Below are 21,927 nucleotides of genomic sequence, written 5' to 3'. Positions count from 1 at the left end.
TCTTTGGACCAGAACTCAAAAGACCTGGCCAATATGTACACTGAGGGTCGGGGGAAAAATCAAGTGGAAGGTCACTTTTGGAAATGAGGAGTGAGGCAGCACAGAGATTTGCCAGGCAGGATGGTAGCCAGCAATTCAAAGTGTCAATTCACAAGTCGCCTCCTTCTTGAACTATATCCTGCTGAGACCGTGTCAGTGGCCCCCTCTCCCTGCCAAGAGGCAGAGAGGCTAAAAACTGTACACAGAGGTACACTGGGATTGTGGGTGACCTGGCCTGTGAGGGGCTTCCGTGAGATTCTGAAATCTCTGAGGTGGAGAGCGAGCTTGCGGAACACTAAGGGACAAGTAGAGCCAAATTAAAACAGTATATAATCCAGGGTGCTAAAAAACATTAACCTCAATTTTAATCACTGTCATTTTTCGAGGGACATGACTGGGCCCAGGCCACCATGCTCAGTGGAGGGGTAATGAAGCTGACCTCAGCTGGAAGCTCCAGGTTCACTGAGTGTTTGGTGAAGAGGACACAGGGCGGAACAGAAAGAGCGGCCTCTCCCAAGTTTTGATCCACTGGTTCATGGGACTTTGCTCCAAACTGCTCAACGTTTCACTACAATTCAGGCAGCACGTACTCTGTTCCACCATGGTCCCTATTTACTCTGATGGAACACCCAGCCAGTTCTTGCAGTCATGCTCCTTGCCAGGTCCCTGTAGGCTCCAGAGACTGTAATTTATAATGAATGGCCTTCTAGGGCTTTCCTGGTGGCTCAGTTGGTGAAGAACCCATCTTCAATGCAGGAGACCCTGGTTCAGTCCCTGGGTTGGTAAGATCCCCTGGAGAAAGGTATAGCAACCCACTCCAGTACTCTTGCCTAGAGAATCCCATGGACAGAAGAGCCTGGTGGGTTACAGTCCATGGGGATGCAAAGAGTCGGACATGACTGAGTGACTAAACAACTGCTACATGGTCTTCTAGATATTAAAAAATTATGTATTTATATAAAACTACTATTGTTTGTAAGTGGGATCATTCTATAAATTCTCTTACGCTATGTGCTTTTTTCAGGTAATGATATATCATGAATACCTTTGTATAGCAGTTCCTATAGATTTACTACATTATTTCATTATTCTTAATTGTCTTGTGGTATGGAGATATATCCAAGTTTATTTAAGAAATCCTAATGGCAGGAAGTGAAGAGGAACTAAAGGGCCTCTTGACGAGGGTGAAAGAGGAGAGTGAAAAAGCTGGCTTAAAACTCAACATTCAAAAAACTAAGATCATGGTATCTGGTCCTAATCACTTCATGGCAAGTAGATGGGGAAAAAGTGGAAGCAGTGACAGATTTTATTTTCTTGGGCTCCAAAATCACTGTGGACAGTGATTGCAGCAATGAAATTAAAAGACACTTGCTCCCTGAAAGTAAAGCTATGACCAACCTAGACAGCATATTAAAAAGCAGAAACATCACTTTGCTGACAAAAGTCCACATAGTCAAAGCTATGGTTTTTTTCAGTAGTCATGTATGGATGTGGGAGTTGGACCATTAAAAAAGGCTGAGTGCCAAAGAATTGATGCTTCTGAACTGTGGTGCTGGAGAAGACTCTTGAGAGTCCCCTGAACTGCAAGGAGATCAAATCAGTCTATCCTAAAGGAAAGCAACCCTAAGTATTCATTGGAAGAACAGATGTCTAAGCTGAAGCTCCAATACTTTGGCTACCTGATGCAAAGAGCTGACTCACTGGAGTCAGCCAGTGAGATTCACTGACTCATTGGAAAAGACCCTGATGCTGGGAAAGATTGAAGGCCAAAGGAGAAGAGGGAAGCACAGGATGAGATGGTTGAATTGAGTTGAGTTGAATTGAGTTGAATTGAGTTGTGAGTTGAACTGAATTGAGTCATCAACGACTCAACGGACAAGAATTTGATCAAACTCCGGAAGACAGTGAAGGACAGGGAAGCCTGGCATGCTGCAGTCCACAGGGTCACAAAGAGTTGGACACGACTAAGTGTCTGAACAACAACAATAATCCTGATGGATGTTTAGGTTGTTCCTTTGTTTCCTGCTTTTCTTTTAAACAAGAGTGAAAGGAATAAGTTTGTACATAAATCTTTGCACTTGTGCATATAGTTTCTACAGGATAAATTCCTAGAAGTGGAATCACTGGATCAATTGCTATATATACATATATATAGACACACACACACATACATATATACATTAAAATTTCTGAAGATAATATTGAATTTCCTCTAAAAATGTACCAATTTAGTCTTCACCGGCTATGATCATGCCTGTTTCTTCATAACATTAGCCATCCTGGGTTAAAAGCCATCTTTTTATCCTTTGCCAGTAACATATGGGAAAAAGCCAGGGCACTGTTGTTCTAGTTGGCATGTCTTTATTATGTCAAGATGATCATTTTTCCCATATGTGTACTGTTCATGGCTATTTTTTTTCCTGCCACAAAGTGCTCGGTTTAAATCGGTTGCCTCTTTTTCTATTATCTTCATTTATTGATTTTCAAAGAATTCTTTGTAGGCTATGGATAAAAATTAAACTGTCTAAAATAATGCAAAGTTGGACTTCCCTGGTGGTCCAGTGGTTAAGACTGTGTTTCCATTGCAGGGGACGTGGGTTTGATCCCTGGTCAGGGAATTAGGGTCTCACATACTGCGAGGCGAGGCCAAAAAATTTAAAAAATAAACTAAGGCAAATAGTGTTTCTGCCTCAGAGGAGTTTTTAATTTTTTTTATGTCATTGGCATAACTTATTTACAAGACGGTGTATAAATATGCAAGTGGTATTTTACTGTTGCATTTTTATTTTAAATTTGTAGTTTGCTTGCAACTTGGTCAGAATGCGGCCTGCAAAGGTTCCTACTTTATGGAACTGAAATTTTCTTGATGACTCAAAATATAATCAACTTTTATAAATGTTATGTAGTGATTTGAAATGGATGCTTATTTTCTGTCCTCAGATTACTAAATTCAACATAACCCAGCTTTTAAATATGGCATTCAAATCTTTTATAATCTTATTCACATTTAATCTGCTTGACTTTATAAATTCTGAGGAAGGAAAGTTAAAGTATCTTACTTTGGTTGTAATTTTAACAATTTTTTCCCTAATATTTCTTATAGCATGTCTTTTTGAAGGGGATAGATATTTTGATGTTATTTTGCCTGATACGCAAAAGTTTACACATGTTACATCTTCTTTGTACATTACATGTTTTATCACTATCCAGGGCATCCCTTTCTGACAACTTTCCTGTTGTTCAGTTGCTATGTCGTGTCCGGCTCTTTGCAACCCCATGGACTATAGCCCACCAGGTTCTTCTGTCCATGGGATTTCCCAGGCAAGAATACTGGAGTGAGCTGTCCTTTTCTTCTCCAGGGCATCTTCCTGCCCCAGGAATCAAACATGTGGCTCCTGCACTGGCAGATGAATTCTTTTTTTTTAACCACTAAGCCACCTGGGAAGCCCGACCATCTTCCTACTTTTTGTCGAAACTTTAGTTTGCCTACTATTTCTATTGCCACCTCTGCTTTTGTTTGGTTGTCTGGAATAGTTCTGTCCATCCCTTTACTTTCAACCATTCCAAGGCATTTTTGGTGTATCTCTTGTGTCAAAGTGATACAGCTAGAGGTACTCCCTTCTTCCTCAGTAAGAGAACTCTAGGTAATACATCTAGGCCAAAACGCTTCTCTGCACACAGTGCAGCTAAATATGGCCACAGTATCAGTGCCAATGAGAGGTCCACAGGAGTGTTCTAAGGGACTTTGGGAGGGCTCCTGAAGAGGGGGAGGGCGCGAGTGCTTTACTGCTCTTCATTCTTTCCTTTCTTCTCATTTGGAATGAGGATGGGACGGCTGAGGCTTCCAGCAGCTACCTGGGACCAAGAGGCGACCTTGAGGATGGAAGCCACATGTCAGGAGAGGGAAGCAGGAAGACAGAGGAAGTCAGAGGGGGTCCCTCATGACTGGGAGCTGCCAATCAGCCTGGACAACGCCCTGGGGACCCCTTTAGCCCGAGAGAGACGGAACTTCCACGGTGTTCAAATCATGGTCGGTTTGGTTTTTCTGTTACATGGAGATATCAGATTTCTAAAAATTACATCAGATGCTGCCTTTTTGGTGGGGAGGAAAAGTCAATATAAGAGTACCTGTCTTTTTTTCTTTAAAGATTTGAGTCTTAATTCTTATTTCAGTTATATTAGCAGTTATGTTAAAAACACTTAACAATCACATCTGGACAGGTTTTCAAGAAAAGCCTTTTCAGGTTTTACAGCTCTGAGTATGGTCTCTTGAGCCACATCAACACCCTCCATGAATCTGAAAAAATGTGGAATCCTAGACCTACTGTATCAAAAGCTAATTTTCACAAGATCCTCAGAGGTCATCTGTGTACACAGTTAAGTGTGAAAACCACTGCTTTAGAGGGCACTGGTGCCTCCTCCCCTCTTCTGGATAATGTTCATTATTGTCTCAATTTCCTACTTAGAACCTGGGAAGACTCTTGTAAGAGAGTCAACTCATCAGAAGGGCATTCCTGGCCTTTGAAGATCTCGCCCTCACCTCTCCAGATTTGGTCCTTCCTCTCCCATCCTACTCATACTTTCGTGCTGGACCACTTACAGTCCCCTAATGTGTCATGGCACTCCCTGGGGACATACGGAATTCTCATCTGGAGCCACCTAATAGCCACTGTCCTTCTTCCTTGCTAACAGAGATTCAATTCTGTTATGGAAGGTGATGCATGCAGCTCTAGGTGATGTATGTAGCCCCATCTCATTCTCCTTTGCATGATTCTTCCTCTCTTGGCCTACCTGGGTAGCTCAGATGGCCATGTTCCCAGATCTAGTCAGGGAGACATGCAGAGAGATCTACTAGGGGTAGGCGGTTGGGAGCATTTTTTTCTTCCTGATAAAGAACCTTGGGATAAGCAAACTGTATGTTCTTGCTCCTTCCTTCCTACCTAGAATGTTGAGCAGCTATCTGGAGATTCAAACATCATCCTGTAACCATGACAACCAGCAAGAGGTCAAATGTCAACCTGCTGAGGATCACAAAGCAGAAAGACAGGAAGAGCTGGATTCTGGTTTGGGAGTTGGTTTCTTTGCCCCACTCCTCTTTTCTCTCTTCCTCCTTTTCTCTTTTCTCTATTGGCTCCAAATTCACTCTCCCTTCACCTATCCTTTAGCTATTATAACATGGAAGTGAAGTATATTCTAGCTCATTAGCTATATTATACTGGATCGCCTATTTGTAATTTATAGTCACAGCTAAGTTGAGCTTTTCATTATGTTACCTGCTTCTCCAAACCATCACTCTAAAGTGAGACCAGTGGATTTTTTGTTCTCTGAGAAGCCAAAATTATTTTTCCCCATGGGTTAGAGCCAGCCCACTCTCATTTAGGTAGACCTAAGCTTGCTCTTCCATACCCTGCCCTCCTCCACACCCAGGTGGCTGGCCTTGGTTCTAGCAGGCTGTGTCATGGGGTACCTTGGCTATTGGGACTGATTAAAAAAAAAAAAATTCTGTGGTTTCTGGGGAGTAGATGTAAACTGGAGTGAAAAGAAATTAAAGTTTGAAATTCAGTGAACTTTTCCCTGCTCCTGACATGTGAATAATGACTTGCTGATAGAAGCGGCTTTTTCAAAGACGAAAAACAATCTAAGATTTATGGACAAGTCTGTTCAAAAAGACCCAGCATTGCTTGGAGCCAAGGTGGAAACAATGTCAGGAGATTCCTAGATGTTTTCTGGTTGGAGGAAGGACAGGGTAGGGAGGAGCTTGGGGAAAAAGATGGCAAGAGGATGGAGGGAGGGGTTGGAACTGGCAGAGGAGAACACAAGATGGTTGGCACTTGGGATGATTTCTTGTGCCCAGTCTCTGAGTTCTAGAGTGACATGAACTGACAACCATTTCGGGCTAATGGCAGTGATACATAAATGAAGCTGTTTTTTGTTATTGTCTTTACCTAAGTGTTCTGAGGCTCACACCTCCTGCATGGATGGTGAGGAAGATGGGGGCCAGAAAAATTGTCCACATTAAGATAAATGAATCTTTTGTCTGAAACTGGAACTTCTGCTTTTAAGAGTTCTGCCCCATTATTGTGCATTTTGTTCAGTCACTCAGTCGTGTCCGACTCTTTGTGATCCCATGGACAGCAGCACGCCAGGCTTCCCTGTCCTGCACTATTTCTCAGAGTTTGCTAAAACTCATGTCCATTGAATCAGTGATGCAATTCAACCCTCTCATCCTGTGCTTCCTCTTCTACTTTGGCCTTCAAGCTTTCCCAGCATCAGGGTCTTTTCCAGTGAGTCAGATCATCTCATCAGGTGGCCAAAGTACTGCAGCTTCAGCTTCAGCATCCATCCTTCCAGTGAATACTCAGGGTTGATTTCCTTTAGGATAGACTGGTTTGATTTTCTTGCTGTCCCAGTGCATTTGGGGAGCCACTAGAAAAATATACCTGCCAATTTCTCAGAGTCAAATGTAACATTCTTGGTCAGAATTCTGCTCATGGTAGAACCAGTCTCTTACCAGCAATTGCTGTCCCCTGTCCCTTCCTGAAAGGCCAGGGCTGGGGGAGGAGCCCTGTTGGGAGCAACTCTGTCACCATGCATCTGGAGAGCCTCCTGGCTCTTGTGGGTGCAGAGCCAACATTTCTGAGTGTCTGTTTTATAACCACAGCTTCAAAGTATAAAAATAGAGTGTGAAAAATAAAAACAGGGCTCACAATCAGAGCCTCAATCACTCTGTTGGTTAGAGAGGTTAGAGGAATAATAAAATTAGAGTAACCCAACTGAAAACTTAAAGAGCACTCACGTGCCTTTGCAAGAAAAGTTCCTGGACCAGACTTCTGCATGGCCTTTCCTAAGTGCTTAAGGCAGTTCAGCTCCCACTTAAAGTCTGTTATCACTCCTGTCTTCCCGGGGAGTTATTTATGAAGGAAGGTTCCCCAGCCAGCCTGCGAAGCCAGGAATCTTGAACCGGGATGGCCAAGGTAGGAAAAGTCGAATGAAAAGCCCGCAAAGGCTGTGAGGGTCGTGGGTGGAGGTGCCGCTCAATGCTGCTTCTTCAAACTCACTGGAGCTGTAACTCAAAACCTGAAAACAACCTGAATCCTTTTCCAAACACAAAGTGAATCTTTTACGTCACGTTCCATGTATTTTCCTAACTCCATTCCTCAGCCCAGCCCCGCTTCACAGCAGAAACCAATTTGCTGAACACAGTAGGTTCTGGGAGTTTTCCTCCTCGAAGCTTTCATTTGGAACGGATTAAGGAGGAGGAGAGGGTAAGAATCTGACTTTTTTTTCTTTTGCTTTTGAAAAAAAAGTAACACACTGGTGACTTTGAAGCAGAACCAAAGTTGGTGACTGGTTTTGAAAAAGATCAGGAAAATTTCATTTTCTAGTATAATGGGACAGGATGGCTTGGGGAGCCCCTGCCAATCCATCCTAATCTAAAGACCGAGCCTTGTTTGGATCACTGGGAACCCTTGGACTTGTCATGAGGCTGGGAAGGGGATTCTGACCCACGGAGAGCTACCCACCTCAAATCTGATGTCCTCATTTCTCTCAAAAAAAAAAAAAAAAAACCCAAAAAACTAAAACATGCTTTAGGATGATATGTCAGCCTGACACAAGTGACTTGAGAAGTTTACCCATTTTTGCTCTGATGAAGGCTCCTGACCTTAAGAAGTTTATGGTGTGGGTGGGATCATAACCAAGAAGCAATTGAACACCTTAGCAGTGTGAGTCTGACAAAAGGAAAGAGAATACAAATGCCTGGAAGGTTTTGTGGGAAAGAAGCACCTGGAGCTGGGCCTTATAGAACCATCCATTATTTATGTTGGTAGATAAGGGCATACAACACAGTCCGGTACTCTTGCCTGGGGAATCTCATGGACAGAGGAGCTTAGAGGGCTATAGTCCATGGGTCGCAAAGAGTCAGACTCGACTTGGCAATTAAACAACAACAAAATGAGGACATACCAGGCACAAGACCAATATGGGCCAAAGCACAGAGGGAATTGGCAAGATGTATGTAAAGAGATGACCCTGGGACTCTCTCCCCTACTCCCCATTCTTGGGTCTCTTCTAAGTGTGGTTTCCCCATTAAAGAGGTACTTTTCCAGGGAATTCTGGCTACGGGTATTGCCATTGCAAGGCTTGTAATCTTGCCTCCTAATAAAGTTTGTTCGCAATTTGGGTGATGTGTGTTCCTAAGAAACGTAACAGAGATAAGCAATTAAACTTACCAAGGCAGTGAGAAATTGTAGATTAAAATTCTTATTGTGGATTATTGATTAACCTCCTTTTCTCACAAAATTGACCATATGAGCTGCTAAAAAAATTATTTGGATGCAAATACAGGGAAACCCTGTTGATTTTAAGTAAATAACACCTGAGAGGGTAAACTCCCAATAGCTTAAGGCCACAGGCTCTATCTTAATTATGTCTGTGTCCCTGGCGATTAACAAGTGGCCAGAACTTTCCAGGAACTCAGTAATTAGTATCTATATGAAAACAAGAAGATGGGAAATGGCGAGACGTGATGGTCCCATCTCCCCAAATCAACATCCCCTCCGTACTTAGGAACAGACTTTCCAGCTGCACAGGCGTTATATTTCCGAGCCTCTTATGCTAAGCTGTGTGGCACACGACCAAGTCCTGGCTGATGGAGTGCCACTGGAAGTGGTGTCTGTGACTCCCTCTCTCCTGCTCACTGGATGGCGGATGTGGCAGTGGGAGCCAGAACTGCTGTCTTGGACCAGGAGAGGGACAGTTGAGGCCGACACTGGCAGGGCACCAAGAAAGGGGGTGTGGGTCCCTGATGATGGTGGACCCTCACAGCCGTCCACTAGCCTTTCTGTGAGAAGGGAGAGACACGTCACTCACTCATTTAGGCTGCTTTTCACTTGGGTCTGTTACAGGTGCCAAATCTAGACCCTGGCCAATACGTCAGCTTTCTCCAGTCTGAAACTCCAAGAAAACACTTTAGAAAGTCCGTTTTAAGATGGGCCCCAAACTAAGATCTTTAACTGTGCTCCTGTCACTGGGGCACTTCAGCTGAAGGTGGGGGGAGGGTAGAGAAGGAAATGAAGAGAGAGAGGAAAAGACAGAGGAGGTGAGCTGCCGGCAAGGCCAGCCTCTGTCTCTGATTCTCACCTGATGCTTTCACCCTCACTCCTGTGGATAAGCCTCATGAGAAACCACTTTGGAAAAGCTGCATTACTGCAATACAGTGAGGAGTTCCTCATTTAGATGATAGTGGGAACACTTCCTCCTTCCTCAATCCTGATACATCAGAAAACCGGCCAGATCATAATCTCCTAGAATCCCACTCTCCTCAGAACTCCTCTCGATACACTTACCTCCTAACTGCTTCTGTGTAGGGTCTACAAAGAGCCACCCTGAGGGGCATACGGATTTATAACACACCAACCCATACATGATCTAAAGGTACACACACACACCTTTCCTGTGCGTACAGGTAAAAACACTCCTGGAGATGCCCTACCACTACCAGAGCCACCTCCCCTTCTGTTCTGTCTACACCAGCTCCTGCTACATGGATTCCTGAAGTCAAAAAAGAGCAGCAGAGTCAAGGAAGACCAGGCTATCACTCTGAGAGACTTGAGAACATGGCTCGAGGGTTTCATAGGCAGGATGAGGGCCTTACAAGTCTCTGACAGGATGCTGAGGAACGAGGGGCTAGCGTGGTGGCCAGACGTGACTTTTCAGGCAGTAGCTGTTGTAACAGTTTGCGTTAGACAACCCTTTGGTTGCTGGGACCAGAAGAAGATGTCCTCTGGCAAGTCTGTCGGTGAGCGTACTCGGTGGGGCTCGGTACTCTCAGAGCGGAAGTTAGGCCCAGAGCTGGGGTGGAGGCTAGGGGTGCTGCTGGCCTCAGTCATCCTAAGCAGTCCAGGGGTAAATGGAGATGCAGGCCATCTCTGGTCATCCCTGACAGAGAAGGGACCCCAACTCATGAAACTGGCCCAGGTTTCAAAACGGAAGACTGCACACAGGACCCTTATATCCTGACATGGCCTCTCGGGGGAACGTGGCGGCTCCTGAGGTCGGGAACGAAAGCACAGAAGAGGAGAGTTGAGGTCATGAGCAGGAGAATGAGGATCACAGGACATCGGGCTCACCCTGACAAAGAGGGAAGATGAAACCACACCAGCACCATATGGCCTGAGCCCCAGTCTGTGGGTTCATCATTTCCCGTGGGGCTGTCACCTTGTGCCTCAGGAGCTGGCTGCCACGAGCAGCAACAGGGGAGGCAAAATGATGCAAAAATGACCGTCATTTCCTCTAGAGGAGCTGGTTGTTATCCCTCTGAGGCTTAGTCACTGGGAGGCCATGGAAACAATCCCATCACCCTAGCAACCAGGTGGAGGCAGGGTACCACGTGGTGGTGGTAACCTGCTCCGATTTAAGACCGGAGCATTAGTCTGCATCTGCTTCTGCTCATCAGGTGGGGCGGCTGCCAGTGACGCACTCACTGAGACGCAGGTGAACGTCAGGAGCCCAGGCTTCCTGGGACAGCGACAATGGGAAGGGCATTTGGTACGTGCTAACTGGGGCTCTGCTAGGTTAGTCCACTGAACCTGGGGTGGGTGTGTGGGGCTCCTGCCTTGATCAAGCATGCTAGTTTTGAAGGAATAAATGAGAAAATACAGAACTAATTCCTGCTCAGCTACTTTGCTTCAACAGCCATTTCCCCTCGCCCTCTGCCCAGGCAATGCCAGCGGTCTGCTTGGGAGTTAGCATTGCAGTTCCTAACTTGTTGTGTTTCCTTCCCTGGAACCTACTGACAGTGTAGATGGACATCCAGATGGCCCTGGGAGAAGGCCCGGGAGGGAGCAAGGCCGTGGAATCTCAGGGCTGACTGCAGGGTGTGGTTTTATTGCTGGGAGATGCCTGATTTCACAGAACACTCTGTTCTTCCCACCCCTGTGATGCTGGAGTTCCTCCAAGCTCTCTCTTCCAGGGAACCTTCTATTTCCTCTGCCTTATGCGACAGCATCAATCTTACCCTCGATGGGTTCTCTCCAACCCAGAAGTCTGGGTTATTCTCAGTGGGCACATGACATTTCTGTCACTTTGTTTCTATAAATTAATAATGGCTTGGGGAGCAGTGGAGAGAAGCGCTTTTCTGTGTCTCGGGGGTCTGTGTTTTAGGCCTCATTTCCTTACTAATTATGTGACACTGGGGAAATCATTTATTTACCTGGGCTTCAGTTTCCCAAACTGTTAAGTAGAGGCTCTAAAACCCTCAGATTGTGTGATTCCTTTTCTCCAGGAAGGACAGGAAAATGGGGACACACTCAGCGTTCACCAAGGACCTCCTGTCACATCTGGCTGCAACTGCCCCTGCCGCCACAACTTCTATTCCCTTTTCTAGGACAAATTTTGTTTATCTGAAGTCTTGGGTCTCCAATCCATTTTCCTGGGTAATGATTCCAGCGTCTTCTTTTTTAAACACAGCAGTGAGTTTAGAAGACTCCCAATGCCCGCTTTCTATTAACTCTTAGGTTACAAACCTAGAGGCTCGGCTTAGACTCCTTTTCCTGTCTTAGAAGAAGTGTTGAGTGCAAAGCCTTTGTCACCACAGGAACCTGAGCTCCAACTTGAAACTTAGCCAATTCCGACTTGAAACTTATCTCCCACAAGACCCAGGTCCATTACCTCAACTCTCCGAATTTCAGAGAAATTCAGAAGATAGTAAAATGGAGAAGAGAGCAAACTATTTCACAGAGTGGCTGTGAAGATCACAAAAGGTAAAATGAAGCAGGAGCCTCCAGACGGAAATGTTCTCCTCCCCTGCTGGCCCACCCTGCCCTGGCCTACACAGCCAGACAAGGGCCCAGGAAGAAAGGGCCATCATTCTCAGAGCTGCAGCCACCAATGTTTGCCTTCCAGATGGATTCATTTGGCACAGGTCCCAGCCCACTGACCAGAGCCTGATGATCAGCTAAAAGGCATTCCCTGGCTGGGCACTTCCCAGGGCCAGCCCCAAGCTTGACCCAGGGGCCCCCACAGATGAAACCCTTGCTCAAGTAAAGGGCAGGATGGGATGGGAGGGAGAGGGGGAATTAATCCAGGACCTGCCACTGCAGAAGAGGTGGGTCTAACTATGGCTGAGATAACCCACCCTAACAAGGACCCGCCATCTCAGGGCAACTTCACAGCCGAGCATCCACACAGCTCCACCTCTTCTACCTTAAGTCGTTCCTAAAAATACTAACCTCTATTGGGTTTAACTACTGTGATTGTACATCCCTCCACTCCATTGATCAGCAAGAGTGATTTTTGTTGAGCATCTATTATGTACCCGGTTCTGGGAATACAGTAACAAGCAAAGCAAGTAAAAATCCTAAATCCCTGGAATTTTTATTCTGGTACATGCATGCTAAGTCGCTTCAGTCATGTCCCACTCTTTGAGATCCTATGGACTGTAGCCCACCAGGCTCCTCTGTCCATGGGATTCTCCAGGCAAAAATATTGGAGTGGGTTGCCCTGTCCTCCTTCAGGGGATCTTCCCGACCCAGGGATCAAACTCCCATCTCTTACGTCTCCTGTGTTGGCAGGTGGGTTCTTTACCACTAGCACCACCTGGGAAGCCCTTTATTCTGGTGGAGAGAGACAAATAACAAGGTAAGTAGACAGTAAAATAATAAGACGGTCCAAGAACCATGCAGAGAATAAAATCAGCAGGGTGAAGTATCAGCAAATGATTGAGTGGAAACTGTAAACTGGGTGGGGTGGTCAAGGCATCTCTGCAGACATGACACTGAAGCTGAGATTGACAAGACAAGGAGTCAGCTGTGTGGGACCAGAGGAGACCATTCCAAGCAGTGGGCCCAGCTAGTGCAAAGGCCCTGAGGCTTGGTGAGCCACAGGACCCCCAAAGGAGGTCAGGGTGCTGGAGCTGAGAGAGAGGGAGGGGGCCTAACAGGGAATGAGGCTGGAGAGAGAGGCAGGGGTGAGGTTGGGGAGGGCTTTGTCTGTTACTTCAGGAGTGGGGTTTTATTCTGAGATGGAAGGGAAGGTCTGAGGAGGGGGGCAACATCCTCTGATCTCTTCCCTGAGAAGGGCCCTTCAACAACGTCAGGGACTGTGGACTGCCAGCAGATGAGAAAAGAGGCAGGAAGGCCAGGCTGGAAGTTTTCGCCGGTGTCCAGGTGAGAGATCCTAGTGGCTTGAACTGGCACGTGAAACGGACCTTGTGGACAGGCACTTTGCAAATATTTGTTGGATGAATATGTGTGATGGCATCACTTCTGGCCTCATACTTAAATAGTAAAAAGAAAAACCTGTGGTTTATCTATGTAGGAGTAAGAGGAGGAGTGAGAAAACAATTCAGAACTTAAAAATACGCACAAGGAATGAGAGAAGCAAGTAAGTTTAGCTTGTCCCCAGGGGCATTTAGGTCAGGCTTGGAGGCAGCTATGAGGGGAATTCTAGGGTGGTGGTCACTGTTCTCGAGAAACAGGGACTTGGTACCTGCATGTGGGATGACACTCCTAGAGGCTCTTTATAAAGGTTGTCTAAAAATGGAGGCTGGGGCCAGTCTCCGGGGCCTCCAAACAGAAGAGACACTTTGGAGACAGTGTATCTGAGTAGAAGAGGAAAAAAGCTATTGGAAGGCCGAGGCAGGAGGGAGGCCAGACCCAGAGGACCGGACCCTGTGAACCTGCAGGAACCAGGAAAAGAGCAGGGCCTTCCGCTGGGCACACGGCCGGGGGGCAGCTCCGGACGTTCCAGGATGGAACTGTCTGTGACTCAGCACGAAGCCCATGGGCCTCAGGCTTTGCTGACGGAGCGGTCACCGCAGGGCTGTTGTGCAATGTCACAGTGACCCGGTCTCGCTCCCGGCTTGCTCAAGGGCTGGAGCGTCTGAGCCATGTTCACACTTCTCATGCGGTCCCTCGGGCTCTGTGCAGTGATGACAGCGTGTGCGTGTCTATGTGTGAGGGGTGGGGTGTGTGTGGTCGGGGGAGGAACACGTTTGGGGGGAAACTGACCAGGTGTCAGCTCTCTTCTTCCTCACCTTGCCCTGGCTGTGTAACTGTTTCCAATTAGCCCAACAAATAGACTATAGCCACCTGCCTCCTGCCCCTTTCTCTCCCCTCTGAGTCTCAAGTTTTCTACATCCTGCTCCTGTCTATACTCTTCCGCCTCCCTGCTGAGCTCCATCAGTGTTCTAGCATTTCTTTGGCCCTCATGCAGAGCATGGAGGCGCCGGCACTGTTTCCTGGTTATCCCAGGGCCACGGCCCACAGTCCCCAGGCTGGCTCCCTGGCCCTGCAGTCTGAGACTCGGACCCGAGAGGTGTGAGTGAGGAAGGACCAAACAGTCCGGCCGGGCTGCCGACTCTTACCCCACGAGCCCCAGGCGGTGAGTCATGCACAAAGATGGCCTCTTCAGATTGTTCGAAGCAATGAACATCATCACGCATGGCCCCGTGGGCCAGTCCTAGCAGGGAGGGTCAGTCTGCCTGTTCTGGAGCTTCGTCGCTTCAAAGGGCACTCTAATATCCTCAGGGGACTCACGACTGCTGACACAACTACCGACTGGTAGGCGGCCTATTGTGGAAGATCAGCCATCAACACCAACGGAGTACCTGCTGTGTACCTAACAGAAGACAGTCTCTAAACCCGTGGGCGAGTTGGGAAGATAGAACTAAAGTGTATGAAAGAGCAAATGATAAAAGAGTAGAAAATCAAGGGCTGTTTATAACCAAACTGCTGCAGGAGTTCAGAAAAAGGGGAGATCTTGGAAGGTGGGGGGCATTGCAGAGAAGGTGGGAGTTAGGGTGTCACCCCTCAGCATTTCTATTTGGCAGAAGAAGCAGGCATTCTATGACTGTTTTGTGGGTGGGGAGTGGTGGAAGGGAGGGATGAGAACTACTTGGAGCCAGTACTCCAAGGAAAAGAACCACCCATCGCTCATGTCCACAAGGAAACGTGTGCTCGCTTCTCTCTCCCTTTCTGTCTCTGTCTCTCTCTCCCAAAAGTCCCTTATTCTTTTATAACATTCTCTTCATAAGAAAGTTTCTGCCTTTTATGTCAATTATATCTAAAAAAACAAAAACAAAAACAAAGTTTCTACCATGAAGTCATCATTCTTTTTTTTTTTTTGACGTCATCATTCTTGAACCTAAACACTGACAGTGGTTTGAGGTCTGGACCTCCTTGTTAACTGGCTTCTTTCTTTTCCTGCGTCAACCAAAGAGACTGTTGGGTATCAGAAGCTTTTTTGAATCTCATAAACAGAAACAAGGAAAGGAAGGAAGGCTTCTGAATCAGGTGGCATTCCCTGGCTGAAGCTGGAAGAGGAGGGATAGAGGGAGATCCTGAGCCAGAGAAGGTGAGGAGCCTGAGGAGGGTGCTTCAGAAGGCCAGACCCCTGCATGCTCGAACACCACAGCCCATCCCCCGCCCCTGCATCTCCTCCGGCTCACAGTGAGCACCCCTCTGCAAGGTGAGCATGCAGGGTTCCACCTCTGGCCTCTAGATTCAGGCATCTCTGCAGCACCCCCCAGGTCAGACCCTACGTCCTCTTATCCTAGAGTTTTCAAGTCTGATGCTACTGTATCAAGTGAGACTCAGCAGAGACCTTGTATCAGAGACAAAGGGTTCTACAAAAAAAGAAAGGCTATGCAAATGCAAACTATCATACACAGGATGGATAAACATCAAGGTTCTACTATATAGCACAGTATCCTGTGATAAACCACAATGGAAAAGAAGATGACAAGAAGATATGTATGTATAACTGAATCACTTTGCTGTATGGAAGAAATTAATACATTATAAGTTAACTACACTTCAATAGAATTTTTTAAAAAAAGGCTAAGGAATAACCTCAAATTGATGAATTTTGGCCATCTTCTACACCTCTGGGTATGTTGTTTTTTGAAGGTGCCTTTCATCCTCTCCTCCTAAACAGGCTGTTGAAGTTTGTATCTTCACAAGTGCCTCCTCTGCTGCTTCTACCTAGAGCTCTGCCTCACGCAGAATCACACAAATCTAGTGATTCCAATTTAAATAGTGTCCAGGCTGGGGTTTTTTGCCTCATATGGAAGGGCTTGTTCAAATGAGCTCAGATGTGAAATCCTGGGGTATGAATCTGTAAGACAGAAGTGAGTGAGCTGCTCGGGTGGAAGCGGAGAGACCGGGAAGTGGGAGCAGCCAGGCGATGGCCTTCAGTGTCTCCTGCATCTGCCATGAGAGCACTTTCCAGAGCATTTCAGGGCTTGATGTCAAGTCAGAGCAGGGGCAGAGGGGGGTGCAGCCCCCGCTGCAGTCCTGCCCAAACACCATCACTTCCTTCCTGAGACTTTCAATCCCCTCCCCTTGAGTCCCAGGGCTTCCCAGGTGGTGCTAGTGGTAAAGAACCCACCTGCTAACACAGGAGATGTAAGAGACGCAGGTTCGATTCCCGGGAGGAGGGCCTGGCAACCCACTCCAGTATTCTTGCCTAGAGAATTCCATGGATAGAGAGGTCTGTTGGGCTACAGCCCATGGTGTCGCAGAGTGGGATATGCTAAGCATGCACGCACACAAGAAACACCACACATGCCATTTCTTCTATTCCTCTTAGCATGCTGTGACTGGTAGAGAGGGGACGGGAGGCGATTGGTGGGGCAGGTCCCACTGATGGGGCTTCCTCATGTCCAAAGCTGAGGGAGCTTCAGGGGTGCTCAGAGTGTTATTAATAGCCGAGGAGTTCCGCTTTCCAGGTGACCGTGTGGGGTGGAGCACGGGCTAGAGCACAGTGGAACTCAGCAGGCAACGAGGTGAACACCAAATCCACCCTCACGAGGGCTATCTAAACACCAAGTCATGTCCTCCAGGCCTTCCAGAATCACTAGCTCATTCACACCACAAACTTCCACCTCAAGGCAGCTGTGTGCACAGTGACTGGTTTCATGCAGGCCTCTTCCATGGTTTCTAGCCAGAGCCACCAGTTCCAGCAGCTGCTCTGTGATGGAGTGCTGGGCCTCCCAGGGGGCACTGCGCTGCGTACTGGAGAGGGAAGGACAGAGCCAACAGTGCGCGCTGTTCCTCCAGCAGATAAAGATCCCCCTCTGCCCTCTCATCCTCCATTGCCGATGCTCCAAGCCCTAAGGAATACTCTGTCCCAGATCACGGTGACTGTGGCCTCTACATGCCTTTCCTGATTCCCGGTAGTTTCGCTTCCTGGAACGCTACAGTCCCAGTGCTCTGACAGTGCCAGAGGTGTGTTCAGGTACCTCCCTTGGACACCTCCCAGGTTTGAAGCCTTGAAGTCATCTCCGCTTTCCCTTCTCTCCCACCGCCCATGAGCACAGCCCCAAACGCTCTTGAGTCTACCCCACACACTCTCCATCCCATCACTGCTGAAGGCAGCTCATGAGGACATTAGCCCACCAGGCTCCTCTGTCCATGGGATTCTCCAGGCAAGTATACTGGAGTGGGTTGCTATTCCCTTCTCCAGGTGATCTTCCCAACCCAGGGATCGAACCTGGGCATTGCAGGCAGATTCTTTACCGTCTGAACCACTAGGGAAGCCGAGGATGCTTGATACCAGCTCCCAGCTGATCTGTCTCACCCCCACTGACGCGTCTCCAGCCCTGATCCATCTCACACGAGGCTTCCAGAAAGAGCTCCTCAGGTCCACATTCCTGGCAGCATTACTCCTCTGTCTGAACCCTCGCCAGTCTCCCTTCACCTATAGGAGGTCCTCGGCTTGGCATTCAAAGCCATCCAAATGTGGTGGCCGCCCCTGCCATTCTAGCTTTGATTTCTGCTCCACTCCCCTGGCCTCAGCCTGTGTTCTGGCCACACACATCCACCAGCTGCTCCTTAGAAAGCTCTCAAGTTGCCCTCAACTTCACCTCTGGCTCCGGCTTTTTCTTGCATGTTGAGATGCTCTCATTTGTGTGCAGCTTATCCCTTGCTTTGGGCAGCTCCACTCTGAGGAACCTCCCCAGGCCCCACAATCAAAATGCACCCCAGCTTCTCCACATCCCCAACAGGCTGTCAGTATGAGCACAGAGATCCTTCTGTCCCTATCCAGCTGTCACTTACAGGATGAGATCTCAGCGGCAAGGACTCCTCATGGTTTCTTTCTTTCTTAGGAGGAAAAGAATTAACACTTAGCCTTCTCAAAGAAGTCATTAAATATTAGCCTCATTTAATATGATTATTTTACTGTGGCACTTTTTAAACCACTGATCTGAGGACAAAATTATGTTCGTGTATTTTCAAATTCCCTGGTGGCTCGGATGGTAACGAATCTGCCTGCAATGCAGGAGACCTGGGTTCGATCCCTGGGTTGAGAAGATCCCCTGGAGGAGGGCAAGGCAACCCACTCCAGTGTTCTTGCCTGGAGAATCCCCACGGACAGAGGAGCTTGGCTGGAGTTGCAAAGAGTCAGACAAAACTGAGTGACTAAGCACAACACACACAGCACATTTCCAAGGTCAGTAAGACCCCCTGGAGAAGGAAATGGCAACCAACCCACTCTAGGATTCTTGCCTAGGAAATACCATGGAAAGAGGAGTCCAGTGGCTAGAGTCCCCGGGACCACGAAAGTCAGACACAGCGACTAAACCACCACCACCCTTTTCAATGTACTTAAGACTCAGTAGTAGCAATTAACTTGAACACCAAAGAGCAAGCCAGTAGCAGAGTATGCTAGAAAACCCCTGTATGCTGAAGGAATGTGAAAACTTAACCATCAGCTGCTTGGTATCCTTGAGAGATGTCAAAACAAGACAATACTGTTCTCGTGAATCAGCTGGCTAAATACTGACTAGAGTGAAAAATCAGGGTGGTGGTGCCCAGTGCTCAGTTACTTTCCATCTAAAGCAGAAAGATGTGCACTTTTTTTTAAGAAAACCACTCTGCATTATGGAGTTCTGTCTAAGCATTGCTATCAGGCAGAACAGGGAACACACGGGGACACGGTGAACGATATCCTCACACAGTGACGTCATGCTGCTGGGATCTCTGAATGTGAGGAGTCTGGGTTGGGTTTGAGTTTTGGGATGCAAAATTCACTCAAAATGAGTTTTTAAAAAAGGTGGAGGTGGGGCAGGATGTTTTCACATAATTTACATGAAAGAAGTTACACTGGGGGGCGGAATACTCAATAACCAGGCAGATGATCTATCAACATATATACTGTATGAGTCTTTTCTAGTTGTGGAATTGGATTTTTAAAAAAACATTTTATTTTGAAATAATTTTAAACATACAGAAAAGATGCAAGTATAGCAACTACTTGTGTTTAACACTTACACACACAGTTTTATTTTTCCTGAGCCATTTGAGAGTAAGTGACAGTCACTGTGCCCTTCTCCACCTTAATATTTCAGATGTGCATTTCCTAAGAATAAAATACTTTTACAAAACTATAGTACAGTTATCAGATTCAGGAAATTTAATATTGATTTTAATCTACAGACAATATTTCAATGTTGTCAGCTATTCTAATCATTTTCTGTATGGCTTTTCACCCCTCCAGTACAGGATCTGGTCCAGGGTAACATACTACATTTAATCGTTCTAGATTCTTGTCTTTTTTTGCACCTCAAATCGTCTTTTATAGATCAAGATGGGGAATACAAAGACAAGTAGCCTTTTATACTACTTACCCCTCAAGGCTTTCACACATGGAACTGTACACGCAAGGCACCGAATATATAATTACTGATTTCTATTTCTTGAGAAAAACCAGAAGGAGGGAGAACATGGTAATGAACTTGGAAAAATTCGGAAAGAAATCAAAGTAGTAGGGCAAATACTCTAAAGATTAGGAGAGAAGAAGTCCACTTATGAATTACAGCATGAAATGATCTTTCCCATCTTTGGTGAGAGGGTCCTATAGTAATCTAATGAGTATTTCATTCTACCAAATGCTTACTGAGCACTCGCTGGGTGCTCCATGTATCCTTCTAAGGAACATGTATAATCTGAAAAAGGAATAAATCATTAACGGCAGAATTTTGGGTATGAGGAACTCTGAAAGCTTGGGACAGGGATGGGAGAAGGCTGCTTGCGCAATGCTCGAAGTGCCAAACTGAAGGTTTTCCCACTGAGAGGCCAAGCTGATCCTAGCTAAACTTCAGTAGTATCATGGGAGATTACTAACACAGTAGCTTCCTCTACATGTGCAGAGAAAAGTGACCAGACCATTATAAGAGAGGACTCAGGTATAGGGAAGTCCACACATTCCAGAAGAAGCTCCCAGGGGAATTCAGTTCAGTTCAGTTCAGTCGCTCAGTTGCATCCGACTCTTTGCGACCCCATGAACCACAGCACGCCAGGCCTCCCTGTCCATCACCAACTCCCAGAGTCCACCCAAACCCATGTCCATTGAGTCGGTGATTCCATCCAACTATCTGATCCTTCTCCCTTTCTCCTCCTGCCCTCAATCTTTCCCAGCATCAGGGTCTTTTCAAATGAGTCAGCTCTTCACATCAGGTGGCCAAATCAGGTGACCCAGGGGAATGAGGGACCCCGAATCAGGTACCAACACTGTATGGCTGCTTCCCCTCCCATTCTGCTATCCATTAGTGTAAACTTCCTTTCTCAGCTTGTGACTATCCATCTCAAAATGGTGTTCTTCTCCCCTTTGGGATGGCTGGCCCAGAGGTCTTTCCTGACATCTGGCCCCACGTGCGGGGGTCCAAGTCTGGCAGAGCAGTCACCTTCCCGTGTGGCCATTTGCTCAGAGGCGTGGCCTTGCTCCTATTCCATTGGCCCTGCCCCTCCTACCCGGCAGTCCATTTTCTGTCTTTAGCCTGGAGCTCCCTTTTGCTTCCACAGCACTTGCCTCACATACAGGTAACCGGGGCCCAGAGCTCTAAAAACGCTCATATTATGAGTGGTTATGAACTCAGAACTACTTATCTCGGCTGTTCCTCTTTCCACTCCCCTCCGGGCTCCTGGCACCACCAAATGAAGAGCCAAGACACGAGGAGGATCAACTTGAAATGCATGGAGGAACCAAATGATGGATCTGTAATTCCTGGATAATGTAACCACACAGAAAATCCAGACTTGGCCTTATTTAAAAAGGATGACCATGTGACCAAGAGAAGGTACTGATAGATATTTACCTTTGAAAGCAGTTTTTCTCTATAATGTCCTCGAGGAGGTGGCAGCAAATTGTGGCTAGCAAATCAAATCTGGGCAGCCACCTGCTTTTGTAAATAAAGCTTTACTGGAACACAGTCATGCTCACTTGTTTACCTGTTGCTTAGGCTGCTTTCCCACTAAAATGGCAGAGTTGACACAGAGACTGAATGGCCTAAAAGATTCACTCTCTGGCCCTTCACAGAAAATGCGTCAACTCCTGTCTCAGAGCTCTGAGGCATTGAAGAGAGATAAGAACAGGGTACCTGTTGACTGGCAAGTGTTTTCCTGTGACATGACGGTCATCACAGTTTCCGTGGCTGCATCTCGGACGACTTGCTCCTCACTCTGCAGGAGGGTGAGGACACACTTCCAGAGAGCAAGCGTATCCTGCAGTCCTAAGAAGGCCAAAAAGAATTCAGATTACCTAGGACGAAATCTGCAGGCTGGCACAAATAACTGCTTCAAATCCAGTACTGAATGAGCTATTCCTTTCTTTGTGGGTATTGCAAGGAAGGGAGACCTGAGCATCAGATAAAACAGGAATAGCGAGGACCCTAAGGGGACAGGTTTGGAAATGTCCTTTGGAATAGGAAAGGCTTTTGGAGGCAACCAGCCCCAGGCAAGGCCCCCCCCCCCGAGAAGATATGGCCTGGCTGACTCAGGCCTAGCTGTCCACAATGACTCATATTTCTCAGGAATGAAACTTTATGCCTCAAGAGTGCTTTGGGGAAACTAGCCAAGTGTTGATCTGAGTGACTGTTTGAGCTTATAA

General features: G+C 46.9%; 1 protein-coding gene across 2 annotated transcripts in view; it reads right to left on the bottom strand.

Annotated features, from left to right (window-relative positions):
- THADA (THADA armadillo repeat containing) overlaps window positions 1–21,927 on the bottom strand; it is a 325,428-nt gene that overhangs the window by 26,641 nt on the left and 276,860 nt on the right. For both annotated transcript variants that reach the window (XM_065929363.1, XM_065929364.1), the window contains exon 36: window positions 21,419–21,550. In XM_065929363.1, the coding sequence (XP_065785435.1) occupies window positions 21,419–21,550 (132 nt within the window). The remainder of the gene's footprint in view (window positions 1–21,418; window positions 21,551–21,927) is intronic.

Source organism: Muntiacus reevesi, chromosome 3, assembly GCF_963930625.1.
Source record: "Muntiacus reevesi chromosome 3, mMunRee1.1, whole genome shotgun sequence".
NCBI classification, from domain to species: Eukaryota; Metazoa; Chordata; class Mammalia; order Artiodactyla; family Cervidae; genus Muntiacus; species Muntiacus reevesi.
The sequence above is the reverse complement of the archived record's forward strand: the minus strand, read 5'-3'. Positions and strand labels throughout refer to the sequence as shown.